This window comes from Euleptes europaea, chromosome 16, assembly GCF_029931775.1.
Source record: "Euleptes europaea isolate rEulEur1 chromosome 16, rEulEur1.hap1, whole genome shotgun sequence".
Classification (NCBI taxonomy): domain Eukaryota; kingdom Metazoa; phylum Chordata; class Lepidosauria; order Squamata; family Sphaerodactylidae; genus Euleptes; species Euleptes europaea.
This window is the reverse complement of record NC_079327.1, coordinates 53421105-53447831: the sequence shown is the minus strand read 5'-3', so window position 1 is coordinate 53447831 and position 26727 is coordinate 53421105. Positions and strand designations below refer to the sequence as shown.

Here is a 26727-nt window from a genome sequence, read left to right as displayed (position 1 = left end):
CTGAGCCCCATAACAAGTTTCTGGCAAACATTCTTTCAGGGTTACAATTGTCATCTGATGTTGACAGATTGATCTGTTGGTTGTCAAATAAGGACCCGTATATTTCCAAAAAAATGGCACTGTATGGCCTGGCGGCCAAAAAAACCAGGGCGAAGCGAACCATGAAAGGTGGCAAAACTGGTTAGAGCTGAATGGGCGTATTTCAATTTTTACATTTTTGTATTCTTTTAATGATTTTGGTTGTGTATATTTTAACCTGTTACTATACAGTTTTAGATTGTAATGGCCTATGGCCTTATACAATAAACTTGACTTGACTAGTACCTATAGGAGTCATTGCATATGCACGACATTGTACATCACAAACATGTAATAGACCACTACTTGAGGACTTTATGGAAAATTGTAGATGCCTCAATTATGGAAGCACAGCAGGCACTGCAGATATTGTTGCTGGTACCTAAAAACTTGACTTTGTCTCACTCATTGATGTTCTAAGGTGGGTTTGTTAAATCAGACATGGTGAGCTGTGTAATGAGTGACACAATGTAGAAGGCAACACACAGTTTTCATCAGTGTTTTGTTGTAATTGTATTGTGCTCATCCTTTGCTTCATTGACACAGCTAAAGGTGTCAGGTATGAAGCATATTGTCGACTGAAATTTGCAAGGATTCATTGATTCTCAAACAGATTTGAGTGCTAACACTATATATTTGTGTATATAAATCAGGAAAATAGAGCGATCAGTTATTGTTTGCCTTGGTCTGTATAGGTCTACTACATTGGTCCTTTTATTTTAAATAGTTTTGGGCGAAGGAAACTTTATATTGAGGAGAGCATAGCAAAGATGTGCTGGTCTAAAATTTGTTAGGCTAAAGGAACCTATGAGAATTGGTATGTCTTGTCATCAGTTGGGAGTTCTTCTCTGATTGGTTTGAAGATTGTTTTAGGGCCAGAGGAAAAGGCTTTACACCTGAGTTTTTTCCACGGGAAATAAACTGTGAGTTGGAATGTTACACTCAGATCAGGGGAGAAGGACAAACTGTCTTATGAACGCATAAATACTTCAAGGTATCATTATATATATATATACACACACACACACTTAATCTTCAAATTTGTGGGATTTTCAAAAAAAATTTATTGTATGTATTTGTATTTATAGACAATGCCTGAAGGATCAGAAGATCATAACCACTGGGAAGCCTGTTGACTACCCTTTCCTGAGAAGCTTGGGAATAACATCAGCCTGGCATGGCGCAGGGCAGCCAGCAGCTCGACATGCAGGTACTCCATGACCTCCGACAGCGTTTCCCTGAAATTCCTGAAGTTGTGGTGTCTCAGTGTATGCTTCAGGTAGGTGTTGAGACAATACTTAATATTTTTAAAAAATTAAAAAGTACATAGCATAACTTTATTCTTATTTAAGAAACCTAAAGCCTTCTGCATGTTGATGAATTTTAACCTCTTATAGTTATGCATATTTTCAAGCAAAACACAATTCCCCAAGGAGATGTAAAGTACAGTGAAGCGTAATAGACACATGGCTCATAACCTAGAAGATAGGCATGTCTAAGACCATTTAAAGGCCTGGAGCATTCTTATCAAGGGGATGTTGGAGCTTAACCATTTACTTTGGTTTCACTGAATGCAGATATCTATCTTCTAGGTTGGGCTCCACTGAGATTTTTCACTAAACTAAGTTGATGCCTGTGGAATTAATGTTACTAGTAAAAAGGTACCTATTGCCATAGTTTTCTGATAGGTGTCTGTGGTGGAGGTAATGGCCTTTCCTCTTTTTATCTTCAAAAGTTTCTTCTTGCCTCTCAACCTGAAAGTATGAGGGAGCTACAGAGTTCAAATACAACAACTCAGTAAAACACTATTAAAATTATGTCTTAATAATTAAAACATCTGCAAACAGCTCAACCTGAAAAATAACAATACACAAGGAAGTAACAGTTAATATTCTTATGAGATGACAGACAACCTTTATTCGGTATATAACCAACAAAGTTACAAAAAGGCCCTGTTCCTAGTACACTGGTAAATCTAACCCACCATCCAAATACAATGGATATAACATAGATATAAAATGCACATATAAAGCCCATCCAATCGCCTAGGTAACAACCTTTCATTTAAATTACCATTTTATCTTTATGAATTTTAAGGGCTATAGCTAAAAATCTAGCACAATTAAATATGAGCTCCGGGTTTATATCAAATAGTAATTTCTGGCTTATTTCCGCATCGGTAATACCGTGCCATCGCTTTATTATTGGAGAAATAAGCTTCATTCGACTTGCTTCATAGAACCTACAGTGCAATAAAATATGGTCCATCGACTCAATCTTCCCTGATCCACAGGGGCAAAACCGCTCTTCCAATGGTACCTTTTTATACCAGCCTTCAGTTATGGCTGAAGGGAAAGTGTTACATCTTGCCATTGTATATGCCCTACGGTGTGATGGAATCTCTAAAAGTGATAGGTATAGTGCTGGGCAGCTATATATTTTGTTCTCTGTTGGGTCCAATATATAGAAACACTTGCAATGTCAGTCTGCCTTTCTATGTCATGCAGCCTTTGTTTGACAATACCCCGGCCCTTTCAATCGGCACCATCTGTAAGGACTCAAATGAAAACCCAAGTAGGGATATCCTATGATGAACAGCCTTAAGCCAGGCTGAGCAATAACTGTCACTGAGAATTATGGAAGTTAAGTCAGAAGAATTATGACGTAGTCCTAACCAGATGTTTATAGATCCTAAAACTATCCTAGCCTCTATTTTAATCAAACCTGATTCCAATCAGAGGGTAGCGTTAGAGACACTAGTTGGAACTTGAAAGATAGTTCTTAAAAATTTTGATTGGATCTTTTCCAAAACTGAGAAACTTGCGGGAGAAGGGCCCAACAGAACCCCATACAAAAGCTGTGGGATTATCTTGGCTAGGTATAATTTAAGACCAACAGGGATAGAATGTTGCAATGAATTTTACAATGCCAAGCTCTGATTTACGGCTCTTATTTGCATTATACTCAAGGTGGGTCCTTTTTGCTCCTGTGTTCTGGAACATTACCCCAAGATACTTGAGATGTAAAAACAGGATTCTACAAATAATAAGAGTCTGTAATTTCTCCCTCTCACTCACCCATCATATTAAATGGAAAACCTAGGGGAAAAGAAATATTTTTTCCTCATGCCTGAAACTCAACTGATTAGATGCCAGGCAGCTATCTGTGGGTAGGGCATTCCATTACTGAGATGCCAGTACAGCGACCCTTTACTTCATTGCAAAAGGTGGGAGCGCACAGAGCAATGTGTCAGGCAGATTAATTTGGGAACCAGTGTCTCTCTAAGGACCTTCAGTGTAAAAACCAACTCTTAGAATTGTGCTTAGAAGCAGATAGGCAGCCAGTGCACGTCTTTGAAGATTGGTGAGATGTTTTGTCAGTAACTGATGCCAAACTGCAGTCTTGCCATTCTATTTTGTGCCAGCCGAAGTTCCTGAATAGCCTTTAAAGATAGCCTGCCCGATTTGCTTTAAGCAACAAAAGAAAAATACATTTTTATAGTTGTTCAAGCTCAAGCACAGGGGGAAAAGATACCTCTGCTCATGGGGAGTAGATTTTTTTTTCAGTCACCTGTCAGGTGAGTAGATTTTTTTTCCAGTCACCTATAGCTTTTAACTATAGAGCTGAAGGTAATGAGTTCTGTCAAACACAGCAGCTGGTATAACTCTGAAAAGACAGCAGTAACTCCAAGAACAATCTAGGACTTCTGATATGCTTGGTGTTTGAGAAAAGTAAGACTCAGTCATGTTGAATGGTGGGGTCCTTGTTTTTAGTTCTTTTTCTGGTAGCATTGCTTCCCTTCCTCCTTGAGTCCAATGTTAACCTATCTGATCTAGATATTCAGGGCAAATTGCTTAAAGCAGTTATATAAAGTCAAGGAAGAAGGGAAGGTTCTGTAGTTTTTTTTAAATCCATGGAAGGACAGAAGAACTGGGCCTGATACCTTGGGGCCTCTGCAAGAAGATGAAAGATTTTTAGCTACTTGGAAGACACAAAACTGATGAGTTTTTACACACACACCCTGATTGTAATCAGATTAGCAAAAATATTGAAATAAAAAAGGACTAGTGTTTTATTACAGTGATAATTAGAAATGAGTTCTTGTGGCCCTTTACTGTACAAGGGTTATCCTTGTTGCTGTTGATATTCTTCACTACATTGATAGATGGCCAAAATAAAATCTGTGATTTATGTTTTTGTTAATTAAAATTATGAGTAAGATTTCCCTGGCTTGCCTCATAAGCCGCTTGATTATTCCATGCTTTCTGTCTCAGAAAGAAACACTGCCTTTTCCACTCTGAAAGTTGTCCACACATGTAGCAGCTCCCAATCTCTTTCCAAACTTTCTCAGGACTAGCTAGTGATGGCAGAGGCTTTAGAGGACTCCATTTCTTAAGACATGAATACTCTTGCGAATGCTCACGAGTAATCGTTGCTGCTGGCATTCATGGGGATTCTTTCCACCATGACCCAACTAAACTTATTTAACAAGGAGGCATTGAAAATCACCATTTCCATGTATCCTGGAGACAATAACTTTTTCTGAACATCCTTATAAGTGCCTGTAAGGCTTTTGCCACCATCAGTGTGCTTTCCTTATTGCTGATTTCTCCCTCTTCTTCATAAGGATAGATTTTCTTGGGGAAGGGAGCAGATCAGCAGAGCGGGCTCTATAGCTATGAGTCTGTTACAGGATGTATTTGAGCTTTTATGGTCTTGGTTTGTAATGGCTCATGAAGGTGAATCCTCGAGTTCACAATTATGAACCCCTCCATTTTGTGTCGCTACTGGGAAGTCTTGAGGATTTATTAATATCTGCTGACGTTGGCTTAACTAATGATGAAACTGAATGAGATTGGAACATTTGCAGGAAAGTACTTGGAACTTCTTTAACCAAGCTGTAAATTTCATAAATGATATTTGGTCTTTAGCCAAAGTCTTATGGCGATCTCGAGACTTAGAGTAAACAGAGTTTTTGACAATTCCACCAAAGTTTTCCAAATGACTGTATTTTTGATACTTATTGTAAGAAACATGAAGTAAACCACTGGGAAAAGCACAGTGGTTATAGCAGATCACAACAAACGTTTGTTGTTACGATGCACATAAGAAGGACCAAATGCCACTGAGGACTGCATTAACAGATTACTTCAGATGCAGACTTGGCACAATATAGCCTTTGGTAAGCAACAAAACTGAACACAGTGAAGATCACAGCTTGCAAAAGATTTAGATAAACTCTAGAAATTTCAGAGCACACCAACAGAGAATGTGTTAAAACACTTGCTGTGTTAGGTGCCATCTAACATGTTTCTGTAGATGTGTTTCAATTAGGATGCTTTTTTCTTGCTGGTACAGATGCAGTGGGAAGTTGAAACCTTATCGGTCTCCATTCCTTCTGTCCTCACTTAACTCACAAATTGGAAGTAAGGTTAGCATTTAATTTTTCCAGGTAACTTATTAAGAGGGAATATCACCACAGAACACGTTCTAAACTTTGTGAAGCTTCTTAGAGACCAGAGTAGTCTATAGTTGAAATTTTCCTACAAATTTTAACAGTAGATTATTTCTCACCTTTCCACACAGGCAAGCAGTTTAAAAGACTTTAAAATAAACTTAAAAGCTTATGCATGTTGAGTATCCCTTATCTGGACATCTGATATCCGGAGTGATCCGAAAACCAGACTTTTTGAGCTGGCATTAAGGCATTACAGGCCCTCAGCAGCACGCCAGTTTGCTTTCTGATGGTCCAATGTATACAAAATTATTAAAAATATTGTTTAAAATTACATTCAGGCTATGTGTATAAAGTACATATAAAACATAAATGAATTTCATGTTTAGGCTTGGGTCCCATCCCCAAGATATTATGTATATGCAAATATTCCAAAATATGGACCACTTCTGGTCCCAAGCAGTCCGGATAAGAGATACTCCACCTGTATATGTGTAATAGCAATTAAAACAGGAAGACGAGTGAATAAGGGAATGACAGATGAAACAAAAGGAGTCTTCACCTCCTGGAGGAAGGCAATAATAAAGGGGGACAGATGATTCCCCTGGGGGAGGGAATTCTACAGTTTTGGTCCCCAAGAATGAGATAAGTGAATTGGCTGCACTGTATTTATGTACATTTTTCTTAACCCAAAAGTTGGATCCAGAATGAATTTTCCACTCACTCAATGCACTTCTGTCAGTGTAATGGAATACATACAGCCCACTGATCTCCCTGAAATGATGCTCTTGGGGGACAGAAGACTCAGGACAGCATGAGAGGCAAATCGGGATCTGCAGCAGGAAAAGGGAACTGACAGAAATTACCCTCACACCTTTCACTAGCAAAAAAAGGAAGTCTGACTCCAACACCAAAGCAATTGATACAAGGAGAAAATGTGTGACGATTATATTTTTTTACTTTGATTTGCAGGATATGATATCATATACTGTAAGCTTTTTGAGCTACAAGTTTTTCTTTATTAAAGCCAGAAAAATGTGTCATGTATTTCAAGATTCAAAACCATGTTATCCAGAAATCAGGATTACAACTTTTAGTAGACTGATTAATTAAAAGTTACCTTTAACTAATCTGGTACCTGATTTTTTAAAACTTCTTAATTATTTTAGTACAGTTGCTTACACAAACTGTGAGTAGAAAGTGTAACCTTAGAAGAAGTAATCCTTTTATCATATAGGTGCCTCTTCTAAGGTGGTGCCTGATTATGGCGAATGCATATATCCTCTTTAAAGGTAGTGGTTTTACACTGATACGATTGTTCTATTTACGTGCAAATTGAATGAACATCATAAGAATAACTAAACTTTTAAATCTTAGGGTGGCAGTGCTAACTACAATATAATACAAGCACGCTAGACCAGGGGTTTCAAACATAAAGCCCACGGGCCAGATCCGTTCATTGAGCCAGCCAAGGCAGCCATACCCCCCTCCCCATCCTCGATCCGGGTTGGTGAGGCGGGGCCTGGCCCGACCGAGGGACATTTATGTCATACCCGTCCCTCATAACAATTGAGTTCGACACCCCTGAACTAGACTGTATTGGAGTTGAGATCACATGTTATATGTAGTTATGTTATAGCTTTTGAGAATTATTAACATTATTTAACATTCTTACTGTATGCAATTTCTTATTATCAGCACAACAACAATGTCGATGCTTGTTGTCAAGTTCTTGCACAAGAGAGTAACAAATACTTGTATATGGAATACCATAGCCCAGATGACACGCGAATGAACAGGAATCGCCTTCTGCATATTAACCTGGGCATCCATCCTCATGCCAGCTATCATGGAGGGGATGGAGCTCAACTTAATGGTGGTCGTACACTGGTACATAGTTCAAGCGATGGACATATTGATCCACAACGCACCACAGGTAAACAGCTGATATGCTTAGTTCAAGAACCACATTCTGCTCCAGCTGTTGTGGCAGCTTCTCCCAACTACAATCCATTTTTTATGAATGACCAGAATAGAAATGCAGCTACTCCTCCTCCTCAACCACCTCAACAACCTTCTTCCATACAGCCTGGAATGAATACATCTGCTATGCAAGGCCCTCCTCCTACATATATGCACATACCTCGGTACAGCACAAATCCAATTACTGTTACAGTGTCTCAAAACCTCCCCTCTGGACAGACTGTACCCAGAGCTTTACAAATTCTACCCCCTATTCCAAGCAATCCTTATGGGAATCCTGGTTCACTGTATATTAGACAAACATCTCAAAGTTCTTCAGGACGACAGACTCCTACACAAAATACGCAATGGCACTCCACACCACAAGGTCCAGTCCCACATTATAGTCCACATCCGTTACCTATTTATCCACATCAACAGAATTATCAGCCTTCTCAGTATTCTCCAAAACAGCCCCAGATTCCTCAGTCACCTTTTCGATCACCACCTACTTCTCAGTGCCCCTCTCCATTTGGCTCACCTCAGCATCAAGTTCAACCTCCCCAGATAGGACATCAGAGTTCCCATGTATTTATGCCGCCTAGTCCTTCAACTGTGCTATCCCATCCATATCAACAAACACCCCAGACTTATCAAAAACAAGGTGGACACTCAGTATCTTATCTCCCATATGGTGGACCTAGCTTATCCAAAGGCTCCATGAACAAGATAGAAATTACAGTTGAGCCACCACAACGACCTGGGACTTCAATGAATAGGAGCCCTTCGCCTATAAGTAACCAACCAACCCAACGAAACCAGCACCCACTGTATGCACCTGCTACTCCTCCTTCAAGTTCTCCTTCCAGAAGCATGTCGGGTCAGCCCAAACCTCCTTATAGTGTTAATCCTGTGTATATAACATATACACAACCAGCTGGACCTACTGGCGCACTTACACAGTCACCCCGGGTAATGGTGTCTCAGCCAAATCCTGCAGTTTTTAAGATTACAGTAGGTCGAGCACCAGCTGAGAACCTTTTAAATTTAGTGGACCAAGAAGAGCGTTCTGCAGCACCAGAGCCTATTCAGCCCATTTCAGTTGTACCAGGAGCTGGAGGTGAAAGAGGAAGCCATAAGTACCAGAGGAGTTCCAGTTCTGGATCAGATGACTATGCCTATACTCAAGGTATATTTATAGAGCTGCCAGCTGTTGATGTTTTCAAAGGAGTTTTCTAAAAATTGTACCATAATGCACCTTAAAAGTTTGGGCCACTAAATAAGTCTTCCAAACTTATAATATTGTTTGAAATACCATTACTTTTGTTTAAACTTGGTTCATAATACATAGCATGTAGTACTATGTTTGCGGGAATCCTCTTCCAGACCGGTTTTTGGAGCCTTTGCGCCAGCGTGGTGTAGTAGTTAAGAGGTGGTTTGGAGCGGTGGACTCTAATCTGGAGAGCTGGGTTTGATTCCCCACTCCTTCACATGAGTGGCGGCTGCTAATCTGGTGAACCGGGTTGTTTTTCCCACTCCTACACATGAAGCCTTGAGCTGGTCACAGCATGCCGAGGAACAGAGACAGAGAGAGAGAAACTTGCTTAATGGCAGATGTCCATCATATTGTCCTTCGAGAGAGGAGATGTAATAATTGTATACTTTTACAGTTTATGGCTCCTTTTTTGGACTTTGGAGATGCAAAAAAGTGTTTTATAGAGTTCAACAGCTGCTGTATCACCATAATGTATAGTGCTGATGTAAACTGACCAGTCTGATGTACTGAAACAGTGGGACTGATTGATGCTTTTGAAACCACTGACACAGAACTGGGAAGAGGGGATGGGACTAGATTCAATTGAAATGACTCGGCTGCATGCTATCCTAAAGTAACTTTTGCTATTGTGGAACTAACAATGCTGACGCGGCCCTAAATGTCCCATACGTAGTAAAGTTCTTTAATGGTTAAGTTTACAGGTAGGCTTGGCTGGCTTGCTTTAGCAGAGATGCTTCATCTAAGATACTGCTAAAATGAATTGGTGAAACTTCTGCATGGAAGAAAACAGGTTGATTAATCTTTAAAGGGTACATGCATTTGCATTATGTATTTTGGTTTCTAGTATTCTGGGTCTCTGTTTTACAGCTTCTAAAAGGGTTTTATTAAGTGTTGGTATGCATTATGAAAGATACACAATAGTAGTCTCAGTAAAGTAGGATACAGGAGAATAAAGGTAAAGGTAAAGGTCCCCTGTGCAAGCACCGGGTCATTCCTGACCCATGGGGTGACGTCACATCCCGACGTTTCCAAAGCAGACTTTGTTTGCGGGGTGGTTTGCCAGTGCCTTCCCCAGTCATCTTCCCTTTACCCCCAGCAAGCAGGGTACTCATTTCACCGACCTCGGAAGGATGGAAGGCTGAGTCAACCTTGAGCCGGCTACCTGAAACCAACTTCCGTTGGGATCGAACTCAGGTCGTGAGAGCAGAGCTTTTGACTGCAGTACTGCAGCTTAACACTCTGCGCCACGGGGCTCCTAACTAACACAGGAGAATAGGGTGTGCATAATAGTGGATTGTTGTGCAATGCTTATAAAAACCATTTAAAGGTTTTAGCTGGATGATAATCTCTGCTAGTTTGCGTAGGAAGGATTGTTCTGAGTAACAGTATTTTTCTAACAAAGCCGTGAACTACATTATGTATACAACAAAGCTAGGTGTATTTAAGGGAATAATATATTGTGGATTTTTATTGGATGTCTGAATGGATTTGAGTTAGATGCTTGAATAGATTGAAAGTAAATTATTAAGAAAAAATATTCTGGTGGGGGTAATTGACAAAATGATCCTGTGTTTATTGAGTTTCTCATCTCAGAAATAAAAAACATGAGAAGTGGCCACTTTACTTCATAGTACTTTATTGGAGCTTGCTATTTTAATTCCTTTTCTACTATTACCTTTAGAGAGCTTGAAAATATGTATGTGCTTTCAGGGATAAAGCTATTGTGCAAGAAATTTTTTTAAAGTGATTTGCATTCTGGAGCTATAGAATCCAAATCTCATGAAGAGCTTTTAAACAATGGATCTATGGCTGTTACTAGCACAGAATGTGTTAGTTGTATTATCAGGCATTGGGAACGGATGCATTGTGGATAACAGCATTGTGTCTTCACATGTCTTGTTGAATGGTTTGCAAGCTCATGATGCAGTTCTGGTGCTGTAGGACTGATTTTGAGCAGACCACCTAAGATCTATACAAAAACTTCTGAACTCTTTGCTAGAAGATTGAAGTACAAGTGTTGTAATAATTGCAGTGGGTACCTACTTGTGTAAGAATTAAGTGTCTTGTTCACTAGACTTTTCCATAGCTGAGGACAGTATGTCCCAGTTCCTCTCTTTTGCCTCCAGAAGATTTAAGAATTCTGATTTCTTCTGAGCTTCTCCAGTAGTCCCATCTGTCCTAGTGATATCAGCCCTGACAGGCAGCATCTTCTCAGGAGATCAGACAAAATAGTTTGCTGCCTTTCCACTCATCCTTATATGGTGGTTTGAGATGAAGTGTAAAAACATGTATTCCATAAAAAATGGCAACTTAAGTTTTCACAGCCATCTTGAGTGTTTATTTAAAATTTTTTTATCCTGCTCTTCCTTCAAGAAGCTCAGGGTGGCATTCAAAGTTCTCCCTTCCTCTGTGTTATCCTTGCAACAACCCTGTGAAGTAGAACGGCTGGCCTGAGTTCACACACTGATTTTCATGGTTTGTGGAGATTTGAACTTTGGTCCTCCCAGTCCTAGTCCAGCCATTACACCACAGTAGTGCTTGTCAGTCTTTCTAATTTCCTTTCCTTGTACACAACTGGCCAGTCTAGTCTACAGCTGCTGTTCCCTCCCTGATATGTCTTGCACCATGTCATCTGAAGGTAACACTTTTAATTCCTATAGTCAGCATGCTGTATTGTTTCCCCTAATCCTAAGGAAGGGCAAAGGTTTTGAAGTCCTTGAAAAAATGTTTCAGCGAGTCTTTGGGTATCTGGGATTTTTATCCGGTATTGCCCACACATGTTGAGATTCTAAAGAACAGATTCCCCCCCCCTTTTTTTTAAGTGAAAGCTGAGATACTTCCCAAACCAGTCCTGCAGTTTGTGGCTCGCTTGCTCTCCCAAAGTTCCCAGCCTTAGTTCAGTCAAATATTATTAGTAAAAGTCGTATGTTCCTTTCTCAGTCTGGCAATGGATTCTGTTGTGTCTGCTCTATCTCGTTCCTTACTGCTTAAGGATGTAATGTGGACGTGTGTGTGTGTGTTAAGTGCCGTCAAGTCGTTTCTGACTCATGGCGACCCTATGAATGAAAGTCCTCCAAAATGTCCTATCTTTGACAGCCTTGCTCAGATCTTGCAAATTGAAGGCTGTGGCTTCCTTTATTGAGTCAATCCATCTCTTGTTGGGTCTTCCTCTTTTCCTGCTGCCCTCCACTTTTCCTAGCATGACTGTCTTTTCCAGTGACTCTTGTCGTCTCATGACGTGACCAAAATACGACAGCCTCAGTTTAGTCATTTTAGCTTCTAGGGTCAGTTCAGGCTTGATTTGATCTAAAACCCACTGATTTGTTTTTTTGGCAGTCCATGGAATCCGCAACACTCTCCTCCAACACCACATTTTAAAGGAATCTATTTTCTTCCTATCAGCTTTCTTCATTGTCCAGCTTTCATACCCATACATAGTAATAGGGAATATGATGGCATGAATTAATCTAGTCTTGGTGGCCAGAGTCACATCCTTACACTTCAAAATCTTTTCTAGCTCCTTCATGGCTGCCCTTCCCAGTCTCAATCTCCTTCTAATTTCTTGGCTGCAGTCTCCCTTTTGGTTGATGGTGGAGCCAAGGAGTAGAAAGTCTTCAACAATTTCAATTTCCTCATTGTCAACCTTAAAGTTGTGTAATTCTCCTGTAGTCATTACTTTTGTTTTCTTGATGTTCAGCTGCAGTCCTGCTTTGGCACTTTCTCTTTTAACTTTCAGTGGACGTAGCTGAGCCATATCCATTTGAGTGCAGGGTCTCTATGACCCCAGTCAGGCCCGTCTCCCTTCAAGTCAGAGATAGGCTGTGAGGGAGGACCCACATTCAAACAATAGTGTTCAGTCAAACCCCTGAACACAGAAGAGGAGGAGCAGCTAAGGGAACATGAGCCTTCAGTTCTTACAAGGTTGTGATTTCCCCACATTAAGAGAAGTTGTCATTTATGTGTAAAGAAATCTCCAAATATTACATGCTCCTACTTTAGAGGTAAGTGCACACATAGAGAACAGCAGGAATCAAGTTACAGTAGGAACCAGGTGGCTTTCTGGACACAGTGTTCTTTATTGTGGGTTCATGGAGAGTTCTTACGTCATAATGGACAGTGCAGAATGCAGGATAGGAAATGGCTGAAGGAGGTAACTGGGGTAGATCAAGGGAAAGCAGTGACTAGTCATTATACTAGGTAAGGCTGATGGAGCCTTGTTACCACAGATAGATAAATTTCAGGTCTTACCTTATTTAGAGGGGGATCATTTCCCACTTCTCCTACAGCTTCTTCTAGATGGAGAAGTCCAGAATTGTAAGAACTTTTATCCTCTGGATATATCAGCCTTAGAATGTCCAGGCTGTAGGGTGAAGTGGTCACCAGGATTAGATATGAGGATGAAGGAGTTCCTCACAGCCGAAAGACTGAGAGCTAACCAAGAGGTAGTTCAAAACTCTCAAAATACAGATGATCCTCTGAAAAGGTATGAGGAACTAATACAAGGTCTTAAATCTCTTCTGTTTAGTAACATCGAAAAAAAGAGCAACAAAGGTTAAACCTGTTTCCAAGCCGTGGTTTGACCACTCTTGTGCTATGGCAAAAAAAAGCCCTGATTTCTGCATATAAATTTGGAGTAGGGCCTGATAACAAAGACATACTTCGCCTTACTGACCCAGAAAAAAAGGATATAAAGCCCTGATTCAACTCTACTATACACGCACGTACACATACCTTTATTGGCATAATTACAATGCTTTAGACAAAAATCCAAACAGAATACAGATAAAACACCCTGCAGATTGGGAAGATACAGTAATATTTCATATGGACTGTGATATTACAAAATATACTAATTAAAAGCAGTTTTGATCTTAAGCACTTCTGCAAGAAATTGAGCCACCATCAGTTATTTCAGGAGTTGAATCATTCAAGAGGAATTGACATTTCAGTTCTTTGTTCAGAGATCTTTTGGTAGCTAGTAGAGTAGATAACCATCTTTCGCACTTGCATTCATATAGCAGACATTCTAGAATTATATGATCGATGGTATCTATTGAGTTAAAATTACAGGAGCATAAACATTCGTGCCTTGGAATTTGGGGAAATCTACCAGAAAGCATCTTAGATGGAAAAGCATTTACCCTGGCCAATAAAAAAAGCTCTATGATGTGAAGGAGCATCCAAAGTTGAAAGATAGCCATTTTACCTTTATGATTAGTTAAACCAAGCATAGCAGGTGAGCAAATATATGGATGTACGTGGAGGAACTTTTGTAATTCAATGTCTGTAAGTCTCTGCTTGATATATTTAAAAATTTAAGTTTCTTCTGACGAAGCAAGGTCATCAAGGGCTATCCCAATTTGGTTCATTTTATGTCTGATTGATGTATCCCAGGACGAATTATGCAATTCGTTTTTATGTTATTTAATAAAGAGCCAGGAACAGCTCTAAACCAAAGCTTAAGCCAATAACGTATCGCTAAGGTCCAGGCTTTGGTCTCAATCAGACATTGACCAGCTTCAAAACAAATCATAAAATAAGATACACATTTGGGAATTCCCATGATCTGTCTAAGGAATGTTGCTTGGAGGTTCTCCACTTCTAGATTGAGGGAAGTAAGCCATATAGGGATGCCATAAAGAATTTGGGGCAGTAATTTAAGATTAAGGATTCTAATCACAGCAGGAACAAACTGATTCCTTTGTTGTAATAAAATTGTCTTAAGTTGAGTCAAGGAGATTTTGGCTGCCTTTATAGTTTTGTTTCTATGCACTGACCAACTAAGGTTGTAATTATATATCACACTTAAGTATCTGTAGCTTTTAACTTGTTCAATTTTGATATTCCCAATACGCCATCTGTACGGAGACCATTTCTTAGAGAATACGAGAACTTTTGTCTTAAGATAGTTAATAGAAAGTAGATTCAGTTGACAGTAGTTATTAAAGGAGTCAAGGTACCTTTGGAGACCAACTTTGGTAAAAAAATAAAATAACGGTATTGTTCGCATAGAGGAGAGGGACTGAAAGGCTCCCTAATTTAGGATGGTGGCCATCTATTGGTTCTAAAAATTGAGCTAGGTCAGCAAGGAAGAGGTTGAAAAGGATAGGAGCTAGGATGCATCCTTGTTTGACACCTTTTTGGACTGAGATTTTGTTGGTTAATCTGCCATTTTCAGAGTATATGATTTGGCATGTAGTGGATGTATGCAATTTCTTCAAAAGAAATAGAAGACGTGCATCTATACCTAACTTTGATAATTTGGTCCATAGGTTCTCTCTGGAAATGGAATCGAAAGCACTCTTTAAATCAATAAAAGCAGCATAAAGTTTTTTTGTGTGCTGATCTTTGTGTATTTTTCTGCAATCACCGATAGTGAGGCAATGATCTACCGTTGACTTCTTTTTAGAAAAGCCAATTTGTTCAGGGCCAATAATAGAGTTAGAGTGACACAGAAGAAAGGGTATAAAGCCCTGATTCAACTCCACTAGAAAAAATATAATAGAAAGGTATCGGCCAATCTGATTGAGGCAGCAAAGAGTAAAAATCTGGAAATTAGTCACAGAAGGAAACACCAAGGCCACTTCCCCTCTGTCAGCTTGTATTCTGCCAGATAGATGGGTCTCCTTTTTCCAATCAATGTATGATAGCTCTGAAACAACTTTAAACACATCTGACTTGGAGAATATGGTTAAATGGCCCCTAGTGTCTGAGAAGGAGGTTAGAGTTCATATTAACCAACTAAAAAATGCCAGACCTCCAGGTCTAGATGGCATTACCCCAGAACTAGTAAAAGCAAATGTGGATTGGTGGGCACCATTTCTGGCATCGCTGTTTACCTACATCGATGAAACTGGTAGAATCCCCAAGGCTTGGGGCACAGCTATAGTCGTTCCCTTCTTTAAGAAGGGTAACAGGGATGATCCCTCAAACTGTGGACCAATCAGTTTGCTAAACACCATAAGCAAGATATTCACAAAACATCTATTGGAGATGTTAGTAGACTGGTTAGACAAAAAGAACATATTGGCAGAAGAACAAGCGAGATTCAGAGCATACAGATCTATAGTAGACCATTCCCTTATTTTACAGCATCTTATTGAAAAAAATGGCTCAGGGAGAAAAACATCACTCCATGCAGCGCTCATAGATCTAAAAGCTGCTTATGACACAGTTCCTAGGGAGAGACTCTGGGAAAAACTACAGGCTTCCAAAGATTGGTGTTTCTTATTCATGCCATCCATGGGCCGACCGCTCTTAGAGTAAGGTGTAGCCACTTTGGTCACTTAATGGAATCCATCAAAACATTTAAAGGTGTAAGGCAGGGATGCCTCTTAGCCCCAATATTATTCATTTTTTATCTGAACAACTTGGTGGATTCTTTGAATAACCCTGATTTTCACCCACCCAAGGTAGCTAACTGACATGTATCAGTTTTGTTATATGCTGATGACGCAGTGGTAATATCTAGAACACCGGTTGTGCTACGGAGAGCTCTATATAAACTGGCCCAGTATTGTAAAACCGAACAACTCACTATTAACTTTCAAAAAATTAAGATTCTCTCCTTTGGGAAAAGGTTGAAGATTAGATGTTGGAAATTGCAGGGGAATCAGTTAGAACAAGTATCTAATTTTAAATATCTAGGCATGGTGCTGCAGGCCTCAGGTGCAAATATTATACCACGATGGCAGCTGCTGGGAGAAGATCAGCAACTATTATACTAAAATTTTATAGAACCAAAGGGGCTTTTTCATACATGGAGCTGATAAGCTATTCAAAGCCAAAAATTATAACAGCTAGTCTATGGGTCATACTTAGACTTGCCATCCTCCTCACGTAATCTCCTCGAGAGATAGTCCAGGCAAAGCTTTTAAGGGCACTTTTACAGGTCACCAAATGCATGCCCAATACTTGGACCAGACTGGAAACTGGAATGCTGAGATTTGAAGCCAGAATATGTATCTTATCAATCTATAAGTGGCTATAAAATAGCTTAAATCCCCAAGGTTTAGTTCCCCTAATCCTACAAGATAATTTTCAATCTAGCTGGCATAGAGCTATTTTGAGCTCCCTACAAAAACTGGGCTTTACACCACAAACACTCCTAGCCCTAGGACAGGAGCGCAAGAGCTGAAATTAAGCAGAGGGTAGTTGATGTAGAGAGACAACTGGACATCATGGCAGCTCCCAGTTTTATTTCACCTGAAAATGCTAGATATATAGCAGCCCTGGCTGCCTATTTATACTTTTTGGAATCTAATAAATCCAGGAGGGCGTTTACACTAGTCAGAAGTAATACCTTACCCTCTGCAGTATTGGAGGGAAGATTTAAGAAAACCCCTTATGAACAGAGACTATGTGTCTGCCCACAAAAAGAAATAGAATCGATTGAGCACCTGTTATTCAGGTGTACCTTACACAATAAAATTCATAGTGCAATTATTGGACCATTGCTGGAACGGTTTCCCTGAAGATCCAACAAAATTAGACTCAAATAACTTCTACGAGATAAGAATCACCAAACGACACAGCTGGTTGCCCGGTTTTGCACCCAGGTCTGTAATCATAGAAAAATTGAGAAGGGCCTTCCCAAAACTCTTGTGAAAATAACCTATGGGGCACCACTGAGCATCTCTGGTAACATATCTAGTTTAGAAAGGGTTAAATCCAAGTTTTAAAGGAAAATTCCTCAGATTCCAATTAATATTTTGAAAGCTGCACTTAGAATCAAAACTGGGATGATTAATGTCCAGTCTAGGCTTTGGGTGGCCACATTTCTGTTTTGGCTGAAACGTTTGTTCCAAAAGAAAGGTCTAATAACTAATATTAATAGACTCATTTGTAGCCCCTTGGCAAATGACACTTAAGGAAAAGTTGAGTTGTTAACTGGCTCTCGTATCAGTTTCTCTTGATTTTGAGTTACGAGAAAACAAAGAAACTCGTTAAAACCAGAGTGGCAGAAGTAGAAAGGCAACATGGTTTAAACAAGATCTTGGATCCCCTTTTTAGAAAGGACTTGCTCAATAGGAACATCATGATTCCATATTTTCTTAATATTACGAATTCTGAATATCGAAGAGCTTTTATGCTCCTTCGGTGCAATGCTTTGCCCTCTACGTATTTAGATGGGAAATATAATAAACTTCCCATGGGAGCACATAAATGTACCTGTAAAGAAGGTGAACTTGCGACTACTGAACATGTGCTATTTGAATGTAGGCTGAATGATCATACAGAACTATTAACATCATTACTTGTAGAATGTCCTGGTGGTTTGAGGAAACAATGCCTTAAATTATTACTGTAGATACAAGGGAGGTCTTAACAAATGGAGTTGCTAGATTTGCTTGGTTAGCAATAAAAATAAGACCATGCTGGACCAAATCTATACAATAGCTATGGGATGAATATTGTTTGGAACGTACAGATTTTGTATTTTGTATTAACCCTAACAATTTGTGTGTATTTATTATTTCAGTAATGCCTATGTTCCTTTTAAATATTTGAATTTTGTTTTATCCTGAAAATTTGTGTTTTGCCATATATTTTGTAATATTTTGTTTTATTTGATGGCCCATGACAGTAATAAATATGATTGATTGATTGAGAAGGGCCTTCAATCCTGAAGAGTGGCAGATATTTTAGTCCCTGGAAATGAATTAATCTCTAGTATTTGCCCAGGAGAATGTCAAAGTGTCAGATTATTGACAGATATGTGCAGTTTTAGCTGATGTCTATTAGGACTATCCTGTATCTATTAAGATCATTTGTATTTAAATTTTATTCTTTCTATATTTAATGTTTATGTACCAACTGGTCATGGACTGTAATAATAAAGAATAATACTAGGGAAACAAGCTATATTGTGATGCCCCATTTCAGCCATCCCACCCCATCTGTCTTCCATGTCACAGTTTTGCAACCTTGTTTTTGCCCCACTGTGTGATTCATTTTGTTCAATGAAGCATTAGCTTAACTCCGGATCCTTAAGTGTACCATGAAATTGCACCTTATCTGCAATAGAGCTGTTGTAGAGGCATAATTATCTGCTGTGTGTATCCCTGTTGCATTCCCTTCTAAATTCCTTCATCATGAGAAGTGGAAGATCAGTAGCCATGTATTTAAACAGTAGGAAAATCTGACACATTATCACATTCTAAGAAGCACAGGGTGCAGAATATTCCAGGCATAGAGCAGGATGAGATGGACAGGAATGGGAGAGGTGAACAGATTGATGTTGTGGCTTTGTTTGTGCTGTAGGCTCTGTCCCTTTCCCCTCTCACCCCCCTCCTGGCAAGGTAATGCAGCTGGCAGCAAGGGGAGGAGATGGCCATCCTGCTGTCTGCCACATCTGATCTTCAGGGGAGCTGGGTGCCATCCAGCTGGCTGGTAGCTCAAGGTCTCAGTTCCGCCTTGACAGTTGGTGTGCTGAACAGGCAAGGAAAGCATTCCTGCTTCCCTGGAACAGTACGAAAGAACCGCCTATTTCTTGGAGATACCCTTGGAATGAATTGATTGAGGCTGGGTAGAGAGCAGGATAGAAGATCTCAAAAAATGCCTTTTTCAATTGTTATTGCATGTTTAAGTATTGTATTTTTTAAAAAAATAAAAACATTTTAAAAAGCCTTTGCACAGAAGCGTGTCCTCTCCCTTGAACTTCCTGTCATGTAGTCAACAGTTTGTCTGCTGGCAGAGAGTGATTTTCTTCTCCAGCAAGCCTGAAATCTCTTCAGAATTTCTCTTCTACAGTTAGGAGTGTTGTGGAGAGATTACTATGAAGTGAGAGCTTTAGACTGAATGGCAAAACTGCTATTCTAGAATTAATGAAGGGGTCAGGAGTTTTTTAATATGAAGATTTTGGTAACTAATACATGCCCATCCTGTTCTTGTAGCTCATTGCTTCGATATTTGAGCACTGATTATATTGCAATCTGGGATATTAAAGCTACTTTTCCAAAGGACAAAAGCAACTGTCATGACTTTTAGCTTTTAAATCTCTTTGGAATTTAGCCATGTCACCATTTTGTCTGGACAAGCTTTTGCCTTGTACAGGTACCTGTTTATTATTTTGAGTAGACAGGGGGAAGCCGGATATGGTAATATCTTTAAGTTACTATCTGAAATAATATATTTATGGTTAACCAAAGTTACATCTGCAGATGTAGTTCAGTTGGCATGATGTTCTACTGCATTTTTATGGTCACTTTGTTCCTCTAAAGGCACCTGATCATGCTATACAAGTTATAAGTTATGTTTCTCAGTTTTGTGCATTGCCCTGACTTTGTTCCCTATAATGTACTAGCCTTGCTGCTACATCAACGTGCAAGGATGGAGAGATTAGCAAAGGGACTGAAGCTTGAAAATGAGGAGCTTGAGAATCTGAAATCTGAAGTAAATGGTATGGAGCATGATCTTATGCAAAGGCGTCTTAGAAGAGTGAGCTGTACAACCTCAATCCCAACAGTAAGTAATCAGTTTTAAACTGAAATCTTTGTTTCCTTGTTTGGCCATGTGGACAACTTATGTGCCATTTTTTTAAAGGTAGCCTATATTTTTTCCTACCGATGAATAAGATGCAATTGACCAGTCAGCAGTCCCATCCCATCTTGTTCCCACCCTCAGGAGCTGCTTGAGGGTGGGGCAAAAGGCTGTGATGGGAAGAAAGCATCAGGAAAACCAAGTTTTGTGAGTGTTGAGATAACTTAAGAGTTGTGCTTATATAGCCAACAGTCCAGATAGCTCCATGGTGTTCTTATCAAATGGGAAAACTTTCTTTGTTGCTATCTGCAGCTTTATAAGCATATATGGCTGTATAAAAGCAGCTCTTAACATATCAAGATACCATGAGCCAGCTGAAAGCAGAGCCCTGCTGATGGAATGGGTTTTTTGTAATGTTTTATTTCTACTGCAGCTTTTAGTACTCCCCCCCCCCCATCCAGTTGGTCAAGGGGCCCTCTGGAACAGAATGGAATGAGCAGTGGGAACTACAACTGGGGGGATAGGTGGAGGAAATCTTGGATGTTCTCTGAGTGCCAAAGTGTGTTCTAGTTACAGAACGAGTCCTGTGATGTCAGCAACATAGTGGTTTCTTCATGGGAAATGAACCCTTGCCTTGAAGAGCAGGTGTACTTTTATCACCAAAGAAGGGAGGAGGAGAATGGAGCATTGCAGATTACATGGAAGGGAGATGGCAAGGAAGGTGGATTAACTGTTGGATGTGAAAGTTTAAATTTTCAAGGCTGACATCTCTAGTGAAGCATTTTTGAGTTCTTATCTGTCAGTATTCAAAGTAGTTGCGGCAGCTCTTTTCCTTTCTGATAAGAAATACTTGTTTAAACTAGCTCTAAAAACCTATGTGAGCATTAGGCAAATATACAGATAGAAGGAAACTCCACTATTTGCCATGACATAAATTGTATCTTTATAAATTATATTATGGACAGGCTACCTTATTCATCCTATTAAAGGTCCATTCATAAAACTTTTTTTAACTGTCATTGTTTCTTCTAAGAAACTACAGAAATTCTTCTGTTAGAATGGAGTTGAGACTCTTGTTAGGATTTAACTCAACAAGAATAAAGGCTGATTAAAATAATTGACTGAAACGTTGTGTTTTGTAAATCCTGCATTTTTTCAACAAGAGTTCTTATTGATTGCTGCAACAATGGAAACCTATTGGCTTGCTTCTGTGCTACCCAGGAGCATGATCCTACTTACCCTTTTGTACTGCATAATTGTATGCGCTTTGACACAAGGGAGGCAACTTTGAAATTAATTATTGTTATGGCTGTATTGATGTATGTGTGCAGTTAAATAAAAATTGTTATGCTGACTTTTCTTCCATTCCTGTATTTGGTTCTCTCTTGCTAGCCTGAAGAGATGACCAGATTGAGAAGCATGAACAGACAGCTCCAGATAAATGTTGACTGTACACAGAAAGAAATTGACCTCCTGCAATCTAGAGGCATATACTTTAATTATCTTTGTTTTTAAAAGTGTTTTGGAACTATTTATTTGAATTCAAGCAGGTATATACAGACAATAGTTTTAACTTTTCTGATGATGCAGAATGAAAGATTAGTTTAAATGTTTTCTGTTGGTTATATGCAGCACAGTGTGCTACGTAATGTTAAATTAAAAAAAGGGAGTTCTGGGTTCAGAACACCCCCCCCCCCCAAAAAAAAACTTGCTGTGAAACTCAACAGGTGACCATGGCTCGGTCACTATCTGTCAGCCTAAATGGTTTCACAAAAGGTTTTCTGAGGATAAAATGGTGGGGGTGAGGTAATGAGAAAACTTATTCCACCTTGAAGGAATGATGGGTCAAAAATGTAATAACTATACAAGTTAGTGCTTGGATTTACCACTAGTAAAAGGAAGCCCTGACCTGGATGGCCCAGGCTAGCCTGATCTCATCAGATCTCAGAAGCTAAGCAGGGTCAGCCCTGGTTAGTATTTGGATGGGAGACCACCAAGGAATACCAGGGTCGCTATGCAGAGGAAGGCACTGGCAAACCACCTCTGTTAGTCTCTTGCCATGAAAACCCCAAAAGGGGTCGCCATAAGTCAGCTGCGACTTGAAGGCACTTTACACACACACACAAGGAAGGCAGAAGGAAAAGCTGATTCCGGCAGAGCTGTGTCCTGGCATATCATAAGTTAAAAGGCTGCTACAGCTTATTTACCATACACAGCTCTCAAAACAATGGAGCTCTTTGAGGTGCTATGATAGGAAGGTATAATGAAGCCTGTAAGGAACTCTAGACAGTAAATATCTGTCACATTTAGAACATACGTACTTATGCTAGTAACTTGCATAATCTCCAATATTTGGCTCTTATTCTGAAGAGGAAATTATTTTCTGTTTTATATATATATCCTAATAGGAAACTTTGACGCAAAAGCCATGAGTAACTTTTACGATAACATAGAGCCTGGTCCTGTTGTGCCACCAAAGCCATGTAAAAAAGGTGAGTTGCTCGATAGACATTCAAGATTTAGTCTATAACATCTTGTTACTTAGAAATGTTCATGTTAGGAAGGAGAATTTCCACACATGTTCTTATTTTTACATTTGAGGTTTTCATTCTGGGTAGGTCCTTCTTGTGTTTCTATCTCGTAATGCAGTTAAAGAGATGGATTCCACCAGCCTTTCCGCTTAGCTTTCCTTGGGTTGTGCAAGTTGATTTTTGGCTTAGTGCTGTAGATTGTTCCAGTTCAGCAACCTTCTCCTCCGACCTCACTTGTTTTTATTCAGGAGTGCCTTTGCCCCTTTTAAGCTCTGAAGCAGTTTTGTCAGCTGGGGAGAAAATAATAGGCAGCTATGGAAGTGATGCTATTGTAGTGTTCTCTGTCATTCCCACCTTTACTTTTTAGTGTCGTTTTTACCAGCTTAAGCAGAGTGTTCCGTATTGGGCACTACTCCAGCAGCAGGGAGGAATTAAGGGGACGAAAGAGCACCAGAACAGGAATTCAGTGGCAGAGCAAGAGCCTGAGTGGCCGATTCCAATTGATCTGTCATGAAGCTAAGAATCATTTAATCCGACGACTTTTATTTTTCACTTTACATTATCTAGGGTCAGATCTCAGGGAAGTTACTGATCACCTAAATAATTTATATTGTGGCACTATGGTTGAAACAGATTCAGTGGTAAGAGCTCTCCTGTGGACGAACTGTGATCATCAGGAAAATGGCACAGGTTGAAAATGATGTCATGAAATATAATTACCATAAGTCTGTTTTCTAGTGAATTCAGTATGCTGAGTGTACTTTTAAATGCTGATGTTGTATAACTTAGCCTTCTGTAGTTGCTGGACATATGTCCATGTTCAAAACATTCATCTTGCACTCTAAAAATGCTAGCTAATGGAGAAATCAGAAAAGCCTATATGAAGCGGCATTAAATGTGCTCTCAATATTTTCAGTCAAAATTTGAATCTGCTGGAAAGTAGGTAGCAGTTGAAAGAATGATGGAAGCTCTTATCCAGTGACTCTAACTATATTCAACTTTTGTGCAAAACCTACAAGTGTCTGGGCACTAAATAATCAGATTCACATCAGTCAGTTGAATTTCTCATATGCTTGAATTTAAGGTGGGTTTTTTTTTTACATCCTTTATAGTCTGCCTTTTTTACTGAGTCTCCAGGCAGATTACACAGTGTGAAACACTGCATTCAAATAGCATAGGACAGCCAATAAACAATGCAATCGGACTAGGATTACAAATATTAGAAACAATGCACAAAAGTATGAGACATACATGTATGAGAACGCAATCTACTTTTGGAAATCTGTTTTTTGCATTATTTATCTGTGAAGACTATTTGAAAATAACTTATTTGTCATAGTGGTTGATACATTTTTAGTTTGTCAGTAGTGCTTCCGTGGGCTGCCCTTGATACTTACAGGACCCTGTTAAATTTCAGTGATCCTAGTGTATAAAGCACCACAAGTTCTGTGCCAAATCAGATTTTAGCTCAGAAGCTACCCTAGTTCAGCCCACTGAAAAGCTGGGAGCAGTAAATGCTAATCTTCTGTTTTAATCTTCATCCTAGTGCCAGAGTGGTATGGGAGTCCAGTCTAGCAATAATCTGATGCCAGTGTCTCACCTTACGTTTACACAATGTAAAATCAGTTAAAATCATGCACAAACAAGTACATATGAAAGAATATATCTGCAACCAAAAACATTATCTATAAATTGGGGGGGGGAGGGGGCTTGGCTTTCACTAAGGTCAGAAATAGCAAGTGGAATACAGGGTCAGACATTAAACTTTCCACGTCATCATAATTTGCTTCTGTTGTTTGTGTTGTGTGTATTTAAAGATGGATCTCATTAAAAAAACATTTTCTGCAGACCATCAAAGCAGTTCCAAGCAAGCTGTGCGATCGCAACCAAGAGATGAAGACTTTGAAGGAGCTCCATGGAATTGTGATAGCTGTACCTTTTTGAACCACCCAGCACTGAATCGCTGTGAGCAGTGTGAAATGCCGCGGTATGCCTGAATCCACTAAGGGCTGCTTTGGATTTTTAAAAAAAGGCTCTTGAGCACACAGCCGTAGGAGGAGGAGACAGGGAGCGCCTTTCAGTCCATCTGCCAGGCATTTGCCAGCCAGTCAGTGTCAAATTATGAGAGAAATTCCCCTTCCACTCATGCTGCACTAAGGATTAATATTGGAAGAAAAAATATTCTCTTATCCTACTGTGGTGAGCGAAGCTGAAAGGATACCCTAAATCCCAAAAGGATTTCCTCCATGAAGAATGTATACCGGAAAGCAGGTGATTGCTGCTGTTCTAGCCCCTATAATCACACATACCGGGTGGTAGCCCTTACATATATTTTTATAATCATAGAACTATTACTTTGTGGCGTGAAGTGTTACAGGTATCCTGACAAACTGTGAAGAGCCAGAGCTGATGAATCTGGCCACAGCAGGCTGGGAAACAAAAGGCTCTCTGTGCTTCCAGATTGTAAACTACTGAAAAAGAAGATGGGAGAAAAAGTTCAAAGAGAATAAAAGGGTATTTGTAAATGCTGCTTTTTTCAGGGTAATTCAAGTCTACACAATTGCTGTTTTGAAATTGTGAATTGTGGTAAGGAGGGAGAAGTACTGTAGGAGCCTTATTTATAGAGTACAATCAGAGGTGATTTTACAATCCCTTTTGCTTGTACAGCACTCACCATGTTAACACTGGTAATTCAGTAATTATGCCATATTACAGCAGAAAACTAGTGCTGCATGCTTTTATTAGGCCATTGTGTTTTAAAGTAAAAGTAAAGTATGCTTTTATAAATGACGTTCCTTCAACTGTGCTTGACTACAGTGGAGCGGACGTATGCCAAATGCCGAACTATTCCAAATTTCTCTTTGGAAGACTTGAGCTCAGCCATCATTATGTATAAGAAGTGTTTGCACCCTGTCCCTTAGGCCTTTCAGCTTCCAATTATGTGAAGAATTCATGATGTTTACAGCACAGAAGGTACTTTGTGCCCCCATTCTGATTTAGCTGAAAATTAGTAATCAATAATAGCTCTTCATTAAGGGTTTATTTGCACCTTGTTAATAAACCAGCCTGTATAAACTCGTAAAGTGGCATATCTTGAAATGTTGCACACAGCCTTTGAATTTGGTCAGGTAATTCACATAGTCCCCTCAAAAACAAAACCCTTGGAATTGTACTGGTACATTTATGCATCTGACATTATAAAGAGGGTGTTTGATTTATATATTGTTAAATAAAGCACTCATTTGTGAAGGTTCCTTTGTTCTGAAACTGAGTGATTCTAAACAATGTATGAAAATGTTCAGGATTTCTTTTCTCACTGGCAAAACTCTGGGATGGACGCGCGCAGATTTGTGTTACTCCAGTCCTCACAGATTCTGCAAGCGTTTTGAGTCATATGGGGCCATGTAAATATACAGACGATCATGATAAGATGGTCAAGTCTGGGGTTTAAATTTGAGTTTATCTGGTATGATGCTGAAGTGTTATTTCATCTATTTAAATTTTACAGAAGCTATTTAATATCAGAGAGAACTATGAAAACAATCAAAAGTCATCAGTGTTGAGATTTTTATTGAAATTTCAGACTTGTAACTCTTAAAAATATGACCTATGAATGTCTGAAGGAAATTTTTTAAAATTTCCTGCCCTTAATAAGCATCAAGAGTTAAATTATCTAATTTTTCCTTTATATAAAACAGAAAATAATGATCTGAAATGTGTCAGGTGAAATTTTGTTAAGTAACATTATGTACTGAGTTGTTGAGCAGCAATTGTCATGATTTCATCTTCATGCATTTGTGTTTTATGAATACATGTTTCCATTTGGCACTTATTTATACTGCTGTTGGCAAGAAAATTATTAGGTTAACAGTAGAAGAAGCAGGTTTGAAAGGTATGTACTACTTCTTCACACCAGTATGACTGCTAATGGTTTTGTTTAGGAG

General features: G+C 39.3%; 1 protein-coding gene across 1 annotated transcript; it reads left to right on the top strand.

Annotated features, from left to right (window-relative positions):
* Positions 1-1171: 1171 nt before the first annotated feature.
* Positions 1172-25882, top strand: TAB3 (TGF-beta activated kinase 1 (MAP3K7) binding protein 3). Its single transcript, XM_056861867.1, has 6 exons — positions 1172-1357; positions 7232-8684; positions 20077-20237; positions 21645-21738; positions 22661-22744; positions 24632-25882. The coding sequence occupies exons 1-6, from the start codon at positions 1256-1258 to the stop codon at positions 24778-24780; spliced, it is 2043 nt and encodes a 680-aa protein (XP_056717845.1). The 5' UTR covers positions 1172-1255; the 3' UTR covers positions 24781-25882.
* Positions 25883-26727: the final 845 nt, after the last annotated feature.